This window comes from Cydia amplana, chromosome Z (assembly GCF_948474715.1).
Source record: "Cydia amplana chromosome Z, ilCydAmpl1.1, whole genome shotgun sequence".
NCBI lineage: Eukaryota > Metazoa > Arthropoda > Insecta > Lepidoptera > Tortricidae > Cydia > Cydia amplana.
This window is the reverse complement of record NC_086096.1, coordinates 3,747,973-3,769,872: the sequence shown is the minus strand read 5'-3', so window position 1 is coordinate 3,769,872 and position 21,900 is coordinate 3,747,973. Positions and strand designations below refer to the sequence as shown.

The following is a 21,900-nucleotide window of genomic DNA, read 5'->3' as shown; positions in this document are numbered from 1 at the left end:
TTGGGAAACAATAGAGACCCACACGCCTCACATGTTTTTTTTACACACGCGTCGTAGTATGCGGCCACCGTAGCCTATGAACACCATGAGTACAAAGGGGCCAAAACCGTGCTGAATAATTAATATTACGTCTCTAGTGTTCCGTTAAAAGCGAAATACAGGAGTGGCATTATTTTATAAGCTACACGCATATCAAATTCGTATATTATAATTACGTTACTATTTATATTACAATTATTGCATTTAGTTATCATTATTTATTACTAACTAGTAACTATTGCCGAATGTTCCACGATAATGAAATGCAATTATTTTATGTTTCTGTTATCAATATGTTATAAATTATCAGTGAACGCATATAAACCATGGAAGTATTCTGTCCGCTCAATTATGACCCAACGTAAAGTATTCGATTGTAGGCGGTGCTTACACACTGTTCGATTGGCAACTTCAGTGCGGCCGAGATGACAGTCAGTGACGGATGGCTAAATTGGTTTATAAAAACTACGTTTTTTTGTAATTAAAAATGTCTTCATGTGTCGTGAAGTGGTGCAGAAGTTGTTTTAGTTCATATCAAGGACAGTGGAATCACTTTTCACTTGTAGTAAACAGATAACTTCAGTAAAATTTGGAATAAACATGACGACATTTTTTCAATACTACCGTGCTAAGCTAAAACGTAACAACTGCATACGACTTTCATAACAACATACGACTTTTTAAATTGCGAGGATAATAGGGATGGTTTTATGCCAAATGAAGTAGACTATTTTATTAACTTATGATTAGTTTAGGTATTTTCTATATACAGTAGAATCAGCTTATAATGACATTGAAGGGAAGTAACAAACATGTCATACTAAGCGGATGTCATATAAAGCATAGTTGATAAACTTTTTATTTTATTTTTTCCAAATTAATCTCAAACTATTTTGTGAGAGATGAGTTTTATTATTAACCTTATGCCAATTATCAACTTTCACCGAGAGTAAAAACTAAAACAATTTAAACGCCACAGACGTCCTCGCAGGGAAAGATGTGGGGCCGGCCACGAAAACCAGCGAATTTGTCAGTATAACCGGACATAATTCCATAAAAATAGTATTTATAGGTCGAAGTTATCTTATCTGACTTTGTCACAAAGAATTTCATATGAAAACCAAACTTCGCACAGCAAGATATCTAATGTTCTATTCATGAGATAAGCCGTGAGATAATCATACCCGGTCTCCTATATGTAGATACATTTTTTTCTATCACGCTTTCTCTGAATTAATTTAACAAATACACACATTATCTCAAAATGTTGATCATTTTAATCCACCCTCTACTGTCACATATATGTAGGTTCTCACTCAAGCCATTTCCGTCAGTAGAAAAGAGCGGCGAATTTAGAAAATGTAAGCGCGCGAACGGTTATGGTCCCATACAAAATTGTAATTATACGCCTTTTTCTACTGACAAACTTGCTTGACCGGCTATATACATATAAAATATTTCCATTGGAACTGAAAGTGGGGATTTATTGTGACTCCGCCTGTTCAAATGTTTTTGACCCGATTCGTGTACCTACCCATGTAAATTTTGCAGGCTGTATAGCCTGTCCGATTTCTAAGATCAAGTTCGCTATACATTTACTATGGCGTACTTGATCTTAGAAAAACGGATAGACTATACCAGTACGGCTACCATCAGTTTGGCACTGACAAACGCCGTCGAGAACGTAATTTACTTTCTATACATCTCGCTCGTACTCGCATATTAGTGCAAACTACATGTATAGAAAGTAAATTACGTTCTCGATAGCGTAAATGTCAGTTTTGACACTGTCAGTGACTCATGGTACGGGCTCTGAACGTGACTTCGCACTGCCATACAGATTGATAATAAAATATACAAAATACTTATTATAGCGGAATACATTTATACCTACAACAATGAATATTTAATTATGTTGAGTTAGTCTGTCATTTAATTTCATAACAACATTTTAACTAGTTATCTTTTAATCTGCATTAAATTATTATACGTGAATTATTTGACTGGTTCTTCAATGTATGGCATAAACCTATCCCTGTCCAAGTCATATTCTAATCAAATATGAACCGCGAACTCTCAGCGGCCAGTACGTACAGCAAGAAGGTTATTAGCGGATTAATGTCGCTGATTGGTAGTTATTGACATTATATGCATTTCATCTACACTTAGCTGTGTACGTTAGTGTAATAGAGACAGGCTCTGTAAACGTATCGTCTTATTTAAATGTAGGCGTAATTGTGTATGTGTGCTAATTTGGCCCGAGAATTTGAACGGTAATGTTCCCAAAGGCGGTTTCCAGTTATATGCTTTCACTGTAAATTATAGACTGAAATAGATATCATATACTAAAGAGAAAGTGACCACTCCGGTGGCCGAGGCGGGAATCGAACCCGCGTCTTCAGTTTACGCGGCTAACGTCCCGACCACTAGACCACCCGGCCACAAAAAAAAAGCCATGTCTCTAATAAGGGTTAACAGAAATAAATATATGGTTTAAAACTCTTTTCCCCGTAATTTCATTTGTGATATTAAAGTATATTTCAATTACAGTTGTAATTTGTACTACAATTTTGTAGTATCGTAGAAGTCTAAGAATAAAATAGTTACTTAGTTACATTTATGGTCAAATGTAGATACATTATCCTATGTAAATCTTTTTTTAAATAATAAATGCATACGCAACAAATGCGTAATTTACAAGCCTTGTATTTAAAACAATAACAGTTTAATAGTTTATACAATTGAAGGGATGTTTACAAAAACAACATAACTGCTTAGAGAGGTTGACACTTTTTTAAGAAAATTGTTAATTGTTTCAGGTGTCAACCAGTGTAGTCAGTTATGCTGTTTTTGTAAACATCCCTTCAATTATAACCACTTTTTACATTAATGTATGGCGTAATACCTGCAATACAAGCAAATTGCATGTTACAGAGAAGCAAAATCTACAACATCCACAGGTAAACAAGTACAATTTTAATATTTGACTGAATAGAAGTAACACTGCAAGACTGTATTCCAGATTGTTACCGGAAAAAAGCGAATATCATCATTACTTATTTAAAAAATAAGTAAACACAAATGTTTAGGATGATAAAATAGTAAGTTAGCCTTGTAAGGCCCAATGTGCATTACAATGTACAGTCTGTTTCAATCTAATTTGAACCTTTCAAAAACTAAATAAGGTAGCATTTCTTTTGCTTTCTAAATCAAACGAAAGTCACCCTAATGTACTATGCAACAAGGTTCAAATTTAAAATAGGGAAACTTTGTATGGTGGGCCTTATGAAGATTGCCTGTTTGCATTGTTTGAATGCATTAACATTGTAAAGAAAAGGCAGTAAAACATTCCACCCCAAATACTGGAGTTTTCCACCTATACACTAGCATTCAACTAAATAGCACTAACAATTTACTTGTTCACTTTTGATCAACATTTAAAATATGAGATTTCACAAAATCCACTGTTCTTTGGTAACTCAATACTATACTAGGAACGTAGAGCACTGGGTTCTATGTTTCAGATACTGCTATACGGTATCCACACGAGCATTCGCTTCCGCAATCTTGCTGTACACAGCCTGAGGTTTACGTTTGAACGTAACATATGTGTATATAAGACTCGCCAACACACTTATATTTAAACCTACAAAATTAAGCCACGAGAACACATAGTCCCCACCAATTACCATACCGAGATAAGTAACTAAAATGTTCTTAAGGCAACCAATGATAGTTGTTGTTAAGGCACTGTTGTATTGTGTACAGAGCATCACACTGTATGAGAGTACAAACCCCATGACACACGATGTTAGGAACTGAATTAGGAACAGCGTATCGCCCCAATGCTCATAATTGATTGATGCTTCTATGTCCCCAACATGCCAGGCAACGTAAGCTGCAGGCACGATCATGAAGAGCGCATTGTAGAACATGAGCCCGTACTTCCCTAGCTCCTTCGAGTCAAGCTTCTTCTTACTGATAACACCATTAGCCGCAGTGAAGCCATCATTTAGGAGGACTAGCGTGTAGCCCTGCCAGGAGAACGTGACGTCATCGGCTGCGGCCAGCAACGCTCCTCCCACCATGGCCATGACACTCCCTTGCACTTGCCATGTAGCTCTTACACCGAGTATGATTCTCTCCAAAATCATGGTCATGAGAATGCTGAAGCGACGCAGCGCGGTAAGCATCGGCAAACTCAGCTCCTTCGTCCCTCCGAGACCCGTCACCATGTTGCCGAGGTAGATGATGGGCAGCGGCCAGATCCGGCGCGCGACGTTCAAGTCCAGCGACGGGAACTGCACCAGCCGGATCCGCCGCCCGACCCACAGCACCACTAAAGTCGCTATCATCTGCCCGAGACCGAGCACCAGGTACGACGGGAAAGCGTACGTGGTTAGCACCGTTTTGTTGACGACGGTGATCATGAAGGAGGCGAACGCATAGAAGGCCGCGCTCAGCGTCCGCTTCATGAGCTTCGACTCGCTCTCGGCCTCGTCCTGCCCGCGGCCCGACATCGCGCGGTGATTGCTAATTATCTACTAACTTTAACTCATTGATACTACGTCATACGCTTACCGATAGTCACGACGCCGCCGCCGGTCATAGTCGGGCAATAGCGTGAGTCGCTCTCATGGCCACGGCTCTATTACGATCAAATAAAATAATACTAGAAACCTTGTAGGATTTTCGCGGCCGTATCTACGTTTCCGCTTGTGACATTTGGGTTTGCGATTTACAGGGTTTACTTGACTTGACGATGACGTACAGAGTGATGTTGCCAACGAAAAAAATATCACACATGATTGTAATCGTGGCAGTGTTTATTTACAATGTTGGACAACCTTTTTATAAGCCAATTACAATAAAATATTACCACTGATATACAATAAAATAAATAATTACTATATATTATTTTTACAAATAAATTAATTTACTTGTAATGTAGCGAAGGGCGAAACGTTTATTATGATTCAACCAGAAAACGTTTAGTTAGACAATAGTTATGATATTGATATTATAGCTGATGCAGCAGAAAACGATTCAAGTTATATAAACATCAGTTAATCAAGATATTGTAAAGATTATTCCAAAATAATAATTTGAGGTAGGAGTTAGGGTATGCGCGCACGGGCAACTTAGTCGCCAGGCGACTTATTTGTCTCTTAAGCTTTGGTTTCCTCCGATAGCGGTGCCGTCATATAGCGGCCGTCTCCATACAAATACTGCGACATCCATATTTAGCCGTGTTATTTAGTATGGAGACGGCCGCTATATGACGGCACCGCTATCCTAGGAAAACCGATCTTTACGACAAATTAATCGCCTCCTCGCCGTTATGCGCGCACGAGAGCGACAGCAACACGACTTTTTCTACGCAGTCATCAACATGGATTGCGAAGAGACGGCTGTGGTCGTTGCACTCGTATTAAAAAAAACCGATGAAAACGTCGAAAAAATCAATATTGGGTCACATTGGGTGCATCCAATTATGACTATGTTGTTTAAGTTAAATAAAGGATTCTACTTAATAAATAATTATTACAAAATATATAGAGGTCTCCATTCCACTTCTTCAATTAGCCTACTATTATTGATTATCATCTTCTACGACCGGCATTTTACTTCGTATTGAATGCGTTCGCGTATCCGTACATGTACACATACAAGCTCTCGCCGCGGCGGTCGAGTGGCATCTGGCCGGCCGGCGACTTATTTGTCGCCCGTGCGCGCACTAGCATTTAAACCAATAGGGAAGGAGACAGTTGCGTCGCGGGCTTGTCTCCGAACCCGCGGACAAAAAAGTCTCCCGCGAGTCGCGTCGCTACGTGTGCGCACTTCCATACTAACCCATAGACTTGATGTGAGAGACAAAATAGTCGCGGCGACAAAAGTTGCCCGTGCGCGCATACCCTTATAATAACTTGAAGTAGAAAACCAGGCTAGCCAACATAACATGCAACACCATCATGAATTAAATTGAATAGAGTTTATAAATGGTCTTATTTTACTAAAACTAAAAATATATATTACAAATAGTCATTTAAATTATATAAATATTATAAGACATTTTATTATTATAATTTAATTATTTTGCGTAAATACCGTAAAACACCCTAATCTCGCCTGTCAAGCCAAACATCGCCTAAATCGCCTAAATTAAAAATATAAAATTTTCTACTAAAATTGGTATCAAACGTGGCATATTTAACTACCATATCTATTGGGAAATTTATTTGTGGCAACACTGCTGTTACTTTTTTGTGTCTACCTTCAGCTTGTTCACTTTTAGAGTGTCTTAAAGAGTGTCTTAGAGAGTGTGTAACAAAGATTTTTTTGCTCGTGAATACTTCTGTCTCCAGCGGCACATGTTTTACAGGTGAGTCAACAAAATACTTCAATCTATAATCGAAATTTAATGATCTTTCGCATGAAATAATTAGTTTTCACGTACCCCTCGTAATTAAAAAGTTATCTTGTAATATGTCACCTGGGAGGTCAAAACGCCATCGTCCTTCCAAATTTCGCCTACCCCTAGGGTTGTCACTTTAATGAAAAAAAATAGGAACTCGTTGCGTTTTTTTTTTGTATTTCAAAATGTGTTACGTACTTAAGTTTTGTTGTTTCTCTCCACTATCCCTATCCGTTAAATTGGGCAGTATTATGAAAAATAGTAATGATGTAATATGTAATTAATTTACAAACATGTTGGTTGGGGGTAGTGGGTGTTTGTGATGTGATATTGTGGGGGTAGTGGTTTGGGGTTGGTCGGTTACTAGTCCGGATTTAAGGTTGATGGAGCAGAGTTTAGGGATTGCTGGTGAGGGGTTACAGATGGGAGTAAGTTTTTCATTTTATCATAGGTGTTATGAAAAACATAAGTACCTATCACATGGTAGCAAATTTATATGCATCTCGGACATTAACTCATGAATCCCTTATGCTTAGGACAGGTGGCAGTAATAATAGTGAAATTAATGAAGCTTCCATGTCATCTCACCGAACTATAAAAAAAGAAAAGAATTTACACCACTTTGTTCGTGAAGACTCTGATTCAGACGGTTTAATTAAGGATTTTTTTTTACACGCACGCATTCCATTCCGGCTGTTGTCACAATCAAACGGACTGAGCAAGCGACATTTTGGTATTTTTTCCGTGTATTGCCATGCCAGTCAAGAGTATTCGACTCAGATCAAAAGATCGTAATTAGCTAGCTTTGTTGTAATTAGTTATAGATTCACAAACATGTATATTTAGGGTGCTTGGAGGTAACACGGATCGATAGCGCAGTGCAGTTTACGTGGGCAATTGTTTCAGTGAGTTGTTTGGTTTGGACCACAGACTTGTCATTTTCGCGCTCGCGCTTGACAGACAGCTGAAGTGTGCGAAAGGGAAGCCATCAAATATATGAACATCCAATGAGTGCGAAAGAGTCAGACTACAAATGAGAAAACGTGACCATTTTTGAATTTGACGACGGCCGCGGACGGCCAAAGGCGTATCGTCGGAATTTTCAATTGGAAAAAGAGACACAATTTAGGAAGCTACTATAAAATAAAATACAACAGGGAAGATGAAATCTTGCAGTGTGCCGGATTGCACTATCACGGGCCGAAATAATCCAAACAAATACTCATTTCACAGGTGATTATGATATTCCGAGCGAAATTTTCTTAAGGATATTTTGTCTAATTAACAGCATAAAAAGTGTGAGAAGCCGGTTTATACAGTTCAATATTAGTTTTCCTTCCGTTGTGTGCTATTATTTTATCATATTAGTCTATAATTTGGAATATTTTGTGTAAAAACATAAACTGTTACTTTACGCTAGGGCTTGACAAAATGTTCATATGACAATATCGATAACTCGTCGGTATATTAATAGCTATGTAATTATTTGTTCACAAGACATCATTAAGATATAAGAGTTAGACTAGACCAAAATAAGTCTGCAGTGACTGAATATTTCGATAGCACACGCAGTGCAAGTGATATTTATACGTCATAAACTCGTATAAATTTGACGTTAAAAATAAAATAACAATTGCACTGCGAGTGCTATCAAAGTCGTTGCAGACCTTTCTTGATCTAACTCTACTTAAATTTTAGCCACTTTTCCACGGCTTTGCTGTCAACACAAGGAAGCACAAGGTATACACACCCAACTTATCAGTAGAAAAAGACGCAAAATTCAAATTTTCTATGGTAAGTCGACTCTTTGCGCCCTCGTGTTAACGCTTAGCATGTGTTTGTGTTAACGACGTTACATCTCTCACACACGCTTACGACAATAAACCTGCTTTATCGACGCGAGTCACCTGCTTTACCGATAACGCCGCGTTCTTTAAGGCTTGTCCGGACTACGTTAGTAATTTAATCGAGTAGTCAGAGTATTTTAGTTAAGTACCTACTAAACTTGTCTGAACTCAACACGAAATATTTTGTCTAGTAAAGTAGTCAGTCAAACAATCGAGTGGATCTATTTTAATCTGGTGAATATGTCCCTCCTACCAATCTTATTAATATAATCGACTAAATTATTGGTGTTTAGACACATCAAGTAACTAAAATACTCATAATCCCACTAAATTACTATAGTCCGAACCATTATTTCAGTCCTTTACTCGTCCTCAAGCAACCAAACGCTAGTTAACCTCTTCTACACTACTCTACCTATTCTTTACCTACCATACCATCATAACGCAGTATCTAGGTTTGTGTAAGTTTGGCAACGAATCCTGTTAATATTCCAGTAATAATATGACTGATATCCCTGCTCCTTCCTTTGCAGATATCCCAATGACCCTGACTTACGTCGGGAATGGTTGCGTGCCATTAACAGGAAAACTTGGACTCCACATAAATATTCTGTTGTTTGTGGCAAACATTTTGATCCAGAATGTTTCAGGGGAACAGTAAAAAAAAATCTCAAGATCGGCTCCATCCCAACTTTGTTTGTACCTGTAAGTACCAATGCTTACTCGTATACCTACCATCACTCATAATAAAAAAATATTTTATCTCGTATGAGGTCCATAAAATAATTAGCGACACAAACTAGCGACCCGCCCCGGCTTCGCGCGGGTTAACAAATTATACATAAACCTTTCTCTTGAATCACTCTATCTATTTAAAAAAGCCGCATCAAAATCCGTTGCGTAGTTTTAAAGATCTAAGCATACAGACAGACAGACAGGAAAGCGACTTTGTTTTATACTATGTACCTAGTGATAGTGAAAACACATTTGAAAAGTAGTCGATAAAGCAATCAAACACCGATAGATTATTAATATGTTGTAACATGACATCACTATTTTTGATCTCACATAGACAATTTACGCACACACTTGCATTTCATTTTTGGTCGCACTTTTGAAGATTGACAGTTGTTCTATTCTATATTTTCTATGGGTTTGGACCACAGACTTGTCATTTTCGCGCTCGGTTTGGACGCGTAGTTCCCTGAAAGCGGTCGAGTCATTACATTTACAGTTATAAGGGCGTCAGTGTTTACGTGACCGTAGTTTCAGGCGATGGCGATGCCCGAGCAGTTTTCATTACGGTGGAATGACTTCCACTCGAACCTGTCTCAGTCGTTCCATGCGTTGCTGGAAGGAGAAGACTTGGTGGATGTGACATTGGCAGCCGGAGGCCAGTACGTGCACGCTCACAAACTCATCTTGTCAGTATGCAGTCCCTATTTCAAGGAATTATTCAAGGTATGAACTATGACTCACTATTTTTTCATTGTTGTTATGCCTGAGCCAAGTTATCTGGCTTAAATAAAACAAGTATTGTTTGTTTATGGTAAGATAAGTGCGCGCGTTCTATCTTTTCAATAGCGAACTTTTTGAATATTTATTAATTGTTTATTTTTATCTGTGTATTGGATATAAACTAATGTTTATCACTTAACTTGAATCATTTAACCCAATAATTACATTTTGCAACTCTGACACTTAAGGCCTTCAGTGGACCTGATGATGTATGTATGAGACATCTCATTGTGTTATCTTGCATAGTAAAAGTTACATATTCATGGTATTTTAAGGAAAATTACCTGAACAGGCAATTTTAAGGCCTATTCCCATGCCAAAATTATGTTTGTAATGTAAATTTAGTACAAATCGAATGCCAGGTGCCGAAACCATGTGAGTGATTCTTGGGGAAGGGATAGGTGTATAACTTGTTAAGGTTTTGTGTGACCCGTGCGAAGCAGGGGCGAGTTGCTTGTAAATTAAAGGCCTATTTTTAAAATCCTTTAAATTAATGGTGGTTGTATACAACTACATAAGTACATAAATAAATGCTGATGCGAAGGCCTTTTTTTTTCAATATTCTTATTTTCAGTAGAATAATATCATTAATTCAAGTATCATATGAATATTTATGTTTAACATTGGACCTATACTACATGATACTACAAACTATAGTTCGTTTTTTTTAGCATTAGAAATAAGGTAAACAATCTTGATGTGTCTTTTTATTGAAAAACAAGTTTTAAAAATAAATAATGGCAAATATGTAACAATTATGAATCTAATACGATCATTTATATTCTTCTGCTTTCATAAGTAATAGTTACTGATTTTTAAAAAGCATTTTTCAATTAAAAGACATGTCAAGATCGCTTACCTTCTTTCTAATGCTAAAAAAACGAAGTATACATATTATTATATGTGAATGCACAGGCAGCTTAAAGCTGATACATGTACATCAACACACACATACATACATATACATATTTCAAAGTATTCACAGTATGTATTTATTTACTACTGTCTGTGTCTGTGTGTGTGTGTGTGTGTGTGTGTGTGTGTGTGTGTGTGTGTGTGTGTGTATGTGAGTTTTGTCATCTGTAATAAAATACATAAGGAAACCGGCAGAATTAAGTGACATTGCTAGTTGGTAGTGACCCTGACCCTGCCTACAAAGCGGGAGGGCCGGGGTTCGAATCCTGGTAAGGGCATTTGTTTGTGTGTATCACGGATATTTGTTGCTGAGATAAGGATGTTTCTTGTATATATATTTACAACTAGTTACCACAAAACATGCTGCCGTATAGCGCCATCTTTTTCAGCTATCACAATTACTTATTATGTTTTAATATCTGGGGAAAACATATAAAAACTCGATAATGCGCGTTTACCCAGAGATAAGACCTAGCTAGATCGATTTTTCGCCCCCGAAAACCCCCATATAGCAAATTTCATCGAAATCGTTAGAGCCGTTTCCGAGATCCCCGAAATATATATATATAAATAAATAAATAAATAAACAAGAATTGCTCGTTTAAAGGTATTAGATACAACTTACAAGCAATGAATCTTTGGCATGGTCAAGGAATTTAATTTCAGTACCATTTCGTACCTTGCCACAGTGACAGTAGTATGAGGTCCCTAGTGAATTTCTTATTGATTGTGACAGCGTACAAAAGTGTACAGAAATTAAATTCTACGACTGTATAAAGTACAAACATTTAATATAGTTTGTCAAAGGACTGTCTCATTTCAAACAGAGAGAACATACTATATATACTTGGTCAACCTGATCTTGACAGTAGAAAAAGGCGGCAAATTTGAAAAATGTAGGCGCAAAGGGATATCGTCCCATAGAAAATTTGAATTTCGCGCCTTTTTTTACTGACAAGATTTGGTTGACCAGCTATATCTTTGTCTTACACCAGTACTAGCACCAAAAGAAAAGGATGAGTATAGTTTTTTTTGTTCTTATTTACTGACAATTTGGTTTGACCAACTATATCAGTGGAGTGAAGTTTAGAAGTAGAATGACTGTGGTTTTTAATTTTATAATTGCTTATTAATGCTGTTAATGATGCAATAGTTTAACCAGAACACTGACACAGCACTGACTGCGAAGTACAAAGTTCGATTTCCAACTGAAAAACTAACAGTACAGTCAAGTGTAAAAATATGGGTGCACACATCAGACTCAAAAATATGTCCCGTAGCTCTTATGTCAGCATATTAAGAAATATGGGACATATTTTTGAGTAAGTCATGCTGTCATATTTTTACACTTGACTGTACTTTGAGGAATATTAAATAAGGATTTATGTAAAGAACGTCTACAGGAACGTCTTAGCGGCGGCGTAAGTGCTAGGTAATTTCGTCATTACCTATAACGAAATCGTCTAGATCCAGAAAAGTCGGCCAAGTTACTGTTTATTAAATATAACGCACCTATATTCTTGCTCAAATACTAAACGTTTCGTTTTTTTTTAATAAAAAAATACTAAAAATGTAATATTTGACGTTTTCTAAGTACCTAATCCTGACATCCGCATCCGCATCCGCGGATGTGAGCCTTTAAATATCCGCATCCGCATCCGCGGATGTCAAAAAATCTGCATCCGCAACATCCCTGTTACAAACGCCAGTTGCGCTGTAGGGGGCGGAAAAAATACTTTACGAATAAAAAAATGACTACAATTCGATCAAGATAAGAGAATACAATACGAATACTATTTCTTGCACGCCTCCTAAAAAATCCAAAAGAAAACAAACACAAGCAGAGGTAAACAACAGGTCAATAGTTAATCCATTCGTAAATATATTTCTTTTGTAAATATCGTATGTATGTACGTATTCATAATTGATTCTCCATCATCAATTACATTTTACGCGTAAATCTAATTACATGCCTACCTATTAGTTTTATACACCACTTAGATGATTAGGGTACACAAATTATAATTACTATAGTACTTCATTTAAATTAATATAATTAGTGTAATCACTATCTATAATCATTTGATATTTACCAGTCGCTTTTCGGTGAAGGAAAACATCGTGAGGAAACCGGACTAATCTCAATAAGGCCTAGTTTCCCCTCTGGGTTGGAAGGTCAGATGGCAGTCGCTTTCGTAAAAACTAGTGCCTACGTCAAATCATGGGTTTAGTTGTCAAGCGGACCCCAGGCTCCCATGAGCCGTGGCAAAAATGCCAGGATAACGCGAGGAAGAAGAAGACTATAATCAGCAGAAGACAGCTAAGCGGACCTACGGTTCAAAATGATCTGTACACTATTATATGTGACGTTATCTATGAAACGGGACCTTATTGTCGATGGCGGTTACGCCATTAATAACGATGCTCCGACTATAAGGTCCCTTTTCATAGATAATGCCTCATATTGTTTAACGAACTATTTAGTATTTAGTTTGTCCTTATCTGTTATTTTGACTTATGTATTTGTAAGAAAGGGATAAAACATAATTTAAAACTAAATCAGGCCCGTAAGGTTTTATGAATAAGGGGGTTAGACCTTATGACCCTTATGTTATGTTTCTGGATTTTTGGGTTCTCTAAGTTAAATTTTTAACCCCCGACGCAAAAAGAGGGATGTTATAAGTTTGATGCCAATATCTGTCTGTGCGTCTATCTGTAGCATCGTAGCTCTCAAACGAATGAACCGATTTCAATACGTATTTTTTACGTGAATGCGAGTTTCCTTGCTGTGGTACTTAGCTATGTTTGATAAAAATCGATCCAGCAGTTTGAAGAGTTTTTCCAAAATGATGTAAGGCATTTCATTCAGGGATTTCGTATTTCGGTGCGACGCTATTTCTATCTTTAAATTGTTTAAAATCTTATGATTAGCGTTGAGGGTTCCGTACCCAAAGGGTAAAAACGGGACCCTATTACTAAGACTCTGCTGTCCGTCTGTCCGTCCGTCCGTCTGTCTGTCACCAGGCTGTAACTCATGAACCGTAATGGCTGTAAATTTTCACAGATGATGTATTTCTGTTGCCACTATAACAACAGATACTAAAAGCAAAATGAAATAAATATGTAAGTGGGGCTTGGGAGCCACCAAACCACGTTTATTGTATGGGTGCAATAAACGTGGTTTTGCCGTTTTTTGCGTAATGGTACGAAGCTCTTCGCGCGCGAGTCCGACTCGCACTTGGCCGGTTTTTTAAATGATGAATTTATTAGATACTAGCGACCCGCCCCGGCTTCGCACGGGTTTACAAATTATACATAGACCTTCCTCTTGAATCGCTCTATCTATTAAAAAAACCGCATCAAAATCCGTTACGTAGTAAGATCTAAGCATACTCCTCAGGGGGACACCTCAGGAGGGGAGCATCTCAATAGGGACAGACAGCGGGAAGCGACTTTGTTTTATACTATGTAGTGATGCTGATTTTTTTAATGCACCAACTAACATTCCCCCCTGCAGATGAACCCGTGCGAGCACCCGATCGTGATCCTCAAAGACGTGGCTCACCAGGAGTTGAAACAACTCCTGCAGTTCATGTACCGCGGCGAGGTGCACGTGCGGCAGCAGGAGCTGAGCGGGTTCCTGCACACGGCCGAGCTGCTGCAGGTCAAAGGGCTCACTCAAGGGAGGGAGGTGAGATTGTTTATCCTGGACAACTATATGATACTCTTAGGAAGTTTGATAGAAGAAGTCACGGGCGTAGCCAGGTTTTAGTATCGGGGGGGGGGGGGGGTGTTCAAGAAAATAAAACGACTAAAAGTACATAAAATAACCCTTATACAAGAAAAATATTAGAGATGTGAAAAATACATACAGAAAAAATTTAAAAATCCTTTTTCTCAAAAATGGACGGCAAAGTCGACGTTGCCGGTTAAAAAATAGATCGCGAAGTGCGTAGTTTATGGTTATTAAAAAAATTAAAAAGTTAAAACATTGCAATCTCGATTTCGGGACTGCAATGTTGCATACAAATTCCATTATTTAACGAGTTCCAAACTTTTTAAAACTTTAAATGGCCATATCTAATGAAGGCATAGGCCCATTAAACAGCCAAACAGATGATCAGCACTTATTATTATAATGTTGGTAGCGCGACTACGTTGGCGTATTTTCAGCTTCTCAAAACTTTTTATTTTTCTAAATACACTTCTTTTTTTTTAAAGGCGGCAAGCAAATCTTTTTAATGGTTTTACTTTTTTCTGTGAAAATTAGAACGTTGCTTCTGTAAAATATTTCTATTTCTTGCACCATTTTTGAGAAAAGCACTATATATGACTCGGCTGGAAGGCTACTTGCTGACTTCGGATTCAATTAAACGGACTCCCAAGGTCGTCCGTTTACCGTTTAAAACGAATCCTCAGCCTGCAAGTAGCTACTTCCGAACCTCGACAATAATGTACTATTAACGTACCTATGTAATGAAAATTCTAATCATGTCATAATAGCCAACTTTGCCACCAGGGGAAACTTTGCCCAAAATGACAATTTTAAACAAATTCGTTAATGTAGAAATATTTAAAATACTTAAGGGCCACCCTGCTATTTTTAGTAGAAAATAGATTATATTTGTGACAAATCTATATACCAAACATGTGCACAACTTGACTTGGGAATTTTCAGCGAGTTGTCAAATATCGGGTATATTTCGGCGGGCCAAAAATTGTTGAAAAATGAATGCAAGTAGAAAAAAATTGAGAACCCTTAGACAAATATTTCCGGGTTTCAGTTATAAAGCATGAAGCATAGATTATGTCTATTGAGGTTTAATCTAAAAAGGCCTAAAGACACTAAAGTTATGGCGGTGGGCAATGTAATCCGGTAATTTACAGACCTATGGATGCCAACATTGCCCACCACCAAAAACGGCTTAGGGTTGTCACTTTTGACAAATTTACCCAACTTCGCAAGTAAAAGAAGGTTGTGTTTGTACACTAAAGTAAGTTTATAAATATATACTGTATTTAATTGGTCTTATTATCCCTTATTTAGATGTTTTATCTCTTTAACGCATGAAATATACAGCAAAACTCATGTTTTTGGCCATTAAACTATTGTGACAGATTTTCTCTAAAGTGCCAACCCTAGCCTTTGTAAAATGCTTAGGTGAGTCTTGTATGGAAATGGTCAAATACGGGTAGGCAACATTGCCCACCCAATTTATATAAGTTCTTACACTTATCGCTAAGTTATTAACAGGGAATGGTAGGATTGCTCAAAACCTTTAAGTAATCCTTAGACTCATCATCATACGAGCTGTATTTGAACACCAAATTGACGTGGGCAATGTTGTCCCAAACCCCGGATATCTTTGCCTCTAAAACGCCAAAAAAGTGGGTAAAAACAGGATTTAAAAAAAATTTCTTCAATGAAACTGATGCGTTTGATCTCTATGGACGTGCTGAGCAAAACAAAGTCATATGATGTGATATATTTTTTTTTTGAGAAATTCAAGGTTTTTCAAAAAAAGCGGGCAAAGTTGGCTATAATGACGGTACCGGCGCTCGGTAACTATACTTCGTTTTTAGGGTTCCGTACCCAAAGGGTAAAAACGGGACCCTATTACTAAGACTCCGCTGTCCGTCCGTCCGTCCGTCCGTCTGTCACCAGGCTGTATCTCACGAACCGTGATAGCTAGACAGTTGAAATTTTCACAGATGATGTATTTCTGTTGCCGCTATAACAACAAATACTAAAAACAGAATAAAATAAAGATTTAAGTGGGGCTCCCATACAACAAACGTGATTTTTGACCGAAGTTAAGCAACGTCGGGCGGGGTCAGTACTTGGATAGGTGACCGTTTTTTGCTTGTTTTGCTCTATTTTTTGTTGATGGTGCGGAACCCTCCGTGCGCGAGTCCGACTCGCACTTGGCCGGTTTTTTTTATCATTAGAAATAAGGTAAACAATCTTGATGTCTTTTAATTGAAAAACACATTTTAAAAATAAGTTACGGTAAATATGTAACAATTATGAATCTAATACGATCTTTTATAGTCTTCTGCTTTCATAAGTAATAGTTATTGATTTTTAAAAAGTATTTTTCAATTAAAAGACATGTCAAAATCGCTTACCTTCTTTCAAGTTCTTTCTAATGCTAAAAAAAAACGAACTATAAGTGAACGCGTCGCGACAAGTGCACCGCGCACTTGTCGCGCAGCGCGTGGGACACGAAAGGGCATTAAGGGCACGAAAATATACGAAGATTACCGAATGCGATCCGATAATCGACGATGGCGGAGAAATCCAAAATCCAAACCACCGTATACTAGGTAATAGTTAGTAATCAATGAAATATGCCGTACGCCTGTTCTTATTTTAATTCTATGAATGTTAATATTCTGAACTTTTCGGGGGGGGGGGTTTGAACCCCCAAAACCCTCCCCCTGGCTACGCCCGTGGAAGAAGCGGTTATCTACTGTTTTAGCAAGGTATGACGTTTCTAGCACTAGTGCATCGCGCTCTAATCGCTATAAGCGCACTACTGCTCACGCTTTAATCGCGCGCATATAGTCAGGAGTGACGGAGCGGGTACTAGTGCGCCGTGCTCAAATCACTATTTGAGAATGACGGAGCGAGTACTAGTGAGTCGCGCTCTGAAACAGCAATTTGACTTTTGTACCATGGAATGCCTATAAGAAGGCACCCATATAGCTGAAGCAGCTCCTGCAGTTCATGTACCGCGGCGAGGTGCACGTGCGGCAGCAGGAGCTGAGCGGGTTCCTGCACACGGCCGAGCTGCTGCAGGTCAAAGGGCTCACTCATGGGAGGGAGGTGAGACTGTTTTTCCTGGACAACTTTATGTTACTCTTAGGAATTTTAAGGAGACATCGAGAGCCAACGCCCATTTAGTGGGGGGGAGGGGGGGGAATTTCGACGCTGCCGCGCTTCAATTGAAGCCACATTTCTCTAAAGCTATAAATATTAGGGCATGTGATATATCATTTTCAGATAAATTGAGGACGAGGAATCTATTTTTAGAACAAAAACAATGCACTTTCTAACAAAAAAAATTAATAACTTAGAAAAGACTAAAAAAAGTATAATTTGTTTTTTTTTATAATTACCATTTTTTTTAAAGTATAACAGAAATCTCAAAACAAAAAATATAGTCGTAAAGCTACACTTATCTAGTTTACAAATATACAGTTTATTATATAAATCTGTTGAAACATGGGAGATAAAAATAATATTCAGTGTGGGTCAGGGTGATCTCAATGCATGATCGTCCGTGAAGTAGGGCTTAGGTACTGTTTTAAACACACGAATGGTAAATATATTATTGTTTTAGATCTGTTAGCGCCACTTGCATCATCCCACTAACCCGGGGTTAACCGGTTAAACCTGGAGTTACCATGGTTACCAGTACAATTCGACACTGTGTTAACGGTTTACCCACTTAACCCCGAGTCAGTGGGATCATGCAAGTGGCGCGTAGTATTTTAAATGAAACAACGCAATGTACATTTGGCAAAATGCCGGGACAACGCGAGGAAGATGATGATGACGATCCACTGCACAAGTGCACATACAGAGGTCTGAACATTTAAGCTGCCTGGTTTTCCAATTGAACCAGCCGCGGCACTGTTTTATGCATTTGCAGTACATATTTGCACCTGACAATTTCTAAACGTGCTTCTGCAGCAACAGGCAAGTACGTCCATATAGGCTCCCGGTTGTTGTTGACCTTCGTGCAACCCCAAGTAGACGGACAGGGTACCTGGATTTTGAGCTTATGCCAACTGACCCCATGCACCCCTTGATATAATATGGCTTTTAAAAATGCTGATATAAAGTAGCTTTGGTCTGTGGGATGTGTTCTATCTGCCGGTCTTTCTTAGTATACTGTTATTTACGGCACTCATTTACTGAAGTACACTATTCTCTTTCCTTTACCATTGAACAAAGATACCGTGTCAAACCCGTCTTTTCTTAATTTTCTATCACCAAATATACCATTTATACCTAAGGCGGTGGCGATATCATGACAGCACACATACTGATTATGTTTTCCTGTTCCTATATGCACCCACAGTTCCTCAAGCTAAGGTAAATTTTGCACATGTGCAATTGTGCAACTGCCAGTACCACCACATCACATACGTATCCACAGTACGTATTATGAGTGTCGTAAAGCCTCGATCGACAGCACCAGATGCATGCACCATGATCCGAGTGTCATTTTATAAGATAGGTCAGATTTTCTGCTTTTTGAAACAAATTATAATAGGATCTCCAAGCTTAAACCAGAAGATTGTGGGTCATAATTGTTATTTCAGATCAGCATCGTATACTTCAGTAAATGAGTGCCGTAAATAACAGTACCTATACTAAGAAAGACCGGCAGATAGAAGACATCCCACAGACCAAAGCTACTTTAGATCAGCATATTTAAAAGCCATATTATATCAAGGGGTGCATGTTTGGTGTCAGATATTGGCACAAGCTCAAAATCTACCCTGTCCGTCTACTTGAGGTTGCACGAAGGTCAACAACAACCGGGAGCCTATATGGACGTACTTGCCTGTTGCTGCAGAAGCACGTTTAGAAATTGTCAGGTGCAAATACTGCAAATGCATAAAACAGTGCCGTGGCTGGTTCAATTGGAAAACCCGGCAGCTTAAATGGTAACTCCAGGTTTAACCGGTTAACCCCGGGTTAGTGGGATGATGCAAGTGGCACTAACAGATCTAAAACAATAATATATTCACCATTCGTGTGTTTAAAACAGTACCTAAGCCCTACTTCATCATATATTTCAGGTCATACTTTAGTTGCTTAGGATTTTTCGCAAAAATGACGATATCATCCGCGAAACGTAAGTTGTTTAGAATGTTTAGGTTCTTATTCTCCATAAATCTTTAGTCCTTTGTTATCCCAGTTAAGATTTCTAAATATCATCTCAGACACTGAACAAAATATTTTCTGTGGTAATAGCAATACGCAGATTTACAAATCTATATATATAAATGCACGTGTCCTGACTGACTGACTCATCAACGCAGAGCCGAAACTACAAATGCTAGAAAGTTGAAATTTGGACACAAGGTTGAATTTATAAAATGTATAAGAGCTAAGAAGCGATTTTGAGAAATTCAACCCCTAAGGGGGTTAAAAAGGGGATGAAAGTTTGTATGGGGTTCAAGTTTTATTTTGAGCTAGGAAATTGAAGCTTCGTAAATATATATATTATTATAATACAAGAAAACAGGTTTCAGCGTTTTTGCAAATTCATCCCCTAAGGTGGTGAAAAAGGGGTTGAAAGTTTGTATGGAGAACGAAAAAAATGTTGAGTGCGGGACTTGAAACTTTGTATGTGGGCATGATATTAAAATACAAGAAAAGTAATTTCAGCGTTTTTAAAAATTCAGCCCCTAACAGGGTTAAAAAGGGGTTGAAAGATGGAATCCATTACAAATTCTTTGAAAATGCTTATAAACGCATAACATAAATTAAAAAATAACATTAATTGAATATTATAAAAAATTCAACCCTTAAAGGGGTTAAAAGGGGGATGAAAGTTTGTCTTGGGGTTCAAATTGTATTGTAAGCTAGGAACTTGAAACTTCGTAAAAAGGTATTATAATAAAAGAGAAGAAAACTAATTTCAGCGTTTTTGAAAATTCATCCCCCAAGGTGGTGAAAAAGGGGTTGAAAGTTTGTATGCACATCAAATATTTTTTTGAGTGCGGGACCTGAATCTTTGTATAAGGGCATATTATAAGAATACAAGAAAAGTGATTTCAGCGTTTTTAAAAATTCATCCCTTAAAAGGGTTAAATAGGGGTTGAAAGTTTGTATGGAGATCAAACATTTTTTTGTGTGCGGAACTTGAATCTTTGTATAAAGGCATATTATTAGAATACAAGAAAAGTAATTTCGGCATTTTTGAAAATTCATCCCTCAAGTTGGTAAAAAAGGGGTTGAAAATTTGTATGGAGGTCAAACATTTATTTGAGTGCGGGACTTGAATCGTTGTATAAAGGCATATTATTAGAATACATGAAAAGCAATTTCAGCTTTTTTAAAAATTCATCCCCTAAAAGGTTTAAGAAGGGGTTGAAAGTTGGTAGAGAGTTCAAATTTTATTTAAAGCTAGGAACTTCAAACTTCGTAAATAGGTAGTTAGGTAGTAGGTTTTACTAAATAGTGGACTTGAAAGTATGCTGGGGGTTGAGAGGGATTATATCGAGAACAATTTTATTCAGTTATGGGGCTTGAAACTTCGTAGCCAGGTTGTGTATAATAATTAACAAATGATTAACAGTCCCTACCAGTGTTGGCCGTAATGTGTAATTCTAATTAACAATTAATCATTTCCATTAACCATTAAATCCGCAATTAGTCAATTGCATTACGCATCAATTTAAATTAAGTTAATTAGAATTGAATTTTGAGACGTTTAATTACATTGATTGTCAATCTAAATTAACGTTTAATGCAATTAAATCAATTTTTTCATAAACTAATAATTAATGTTACTATTGCTTAGAAACTTGGAGCTAGGTATTAAAATTAAAAATAAGCATATGAATACAAGCTTCAGTGAATTATCAGGTCGTGATATTTTAAAATGTGACTACAAAATGACCCTAAAACCTGGCAGTAGGTACCTACTGGAACTCAGGTTTGGTGCAACATAGACACACGCCGTTTAGGCTATTCGACTCGTCACAATGAGCACTTGGGAGAGCAGTACCCAAGATGAAGCTGATGCTGAACCTTGGCTGTACCTAGTGGAACTCAGGTTTGGTGCAACATAGACACACGCCGTTTTGGTCATCCGACTCATCTTGATGAGCACTTGGGAGAGCAGTACCCAAGATAGAGCTGATGCTGAACCCTGGCAGTACCTAATGGACCACAGGTTTGGTGCAACATAGACAAACGCCGTTTTGGTCATCCGACTCGTCTTGATGAGCACTTGGGAGAGCAGTATCCAAGATAGAGCTGATGCTGAACCCTGGCAGTACCTAATGGAACTCAGGTTTGGTGCAACATAGACAAACGCCGGTTTGGTCATCCGACTCGTCTTGATGAGCACTTGGGAGAGCAGTACCCAAGATAGAGCTGATGCTGAACCCTGGCAGTACCTAATGGAACTCAGGTTT

General features: G+C 37.9%; 2 protein-coding genes across 2 annotated transcripts in view; one reads left to right on the top strand and one right to left on the bottom strand.

Annotated features, from left to right (window-relative positions):
* Positions 1–3,415: 3,415 nt before the first annotated feature.
* Positions 3,416–4,775, bottom strand: LOC134660730 (UDP-sugar transporter UST74c). The gene has a single exon (XM_063516514.1). The coding sequence runs from the start codon at positions 4,557–4,559 to the stop codon at positions 3,570–3,572; it is 990 nt and encodes a 329-aa protein (XP_063372584.1). The 5' UTR covers positions 4,560–4,775; the 3' UTR covers positions 3,416–3,569.
* Positions 4,776–7,161: 2,386 nt separating this feature from the next.
* Positions 7,162–21,900, top strand: part of LOC134660959 (protein bric-a-brac 2-like) — a 39,643-nt gene continuing 24,904 nt past the window's right edge. The window contains exons 1-3 of the mRNA XM_063516848.1: positions 7,162–7,359; positions 9,574–9,762; positions 14,252–14,425. Coding sequence (XP_063372918.1) covers positions 9,577–9,762; positions 14,252–14,425 — 360 coding nt within the window. The 5' untranslated portion in view covers positions 7,162–7,359; positions 9,574–9,576. The remainder of the gene's footprint in view (positions 7,360–9,573; positions 9,763–14,251; positions 14,426–21,900) is intronic.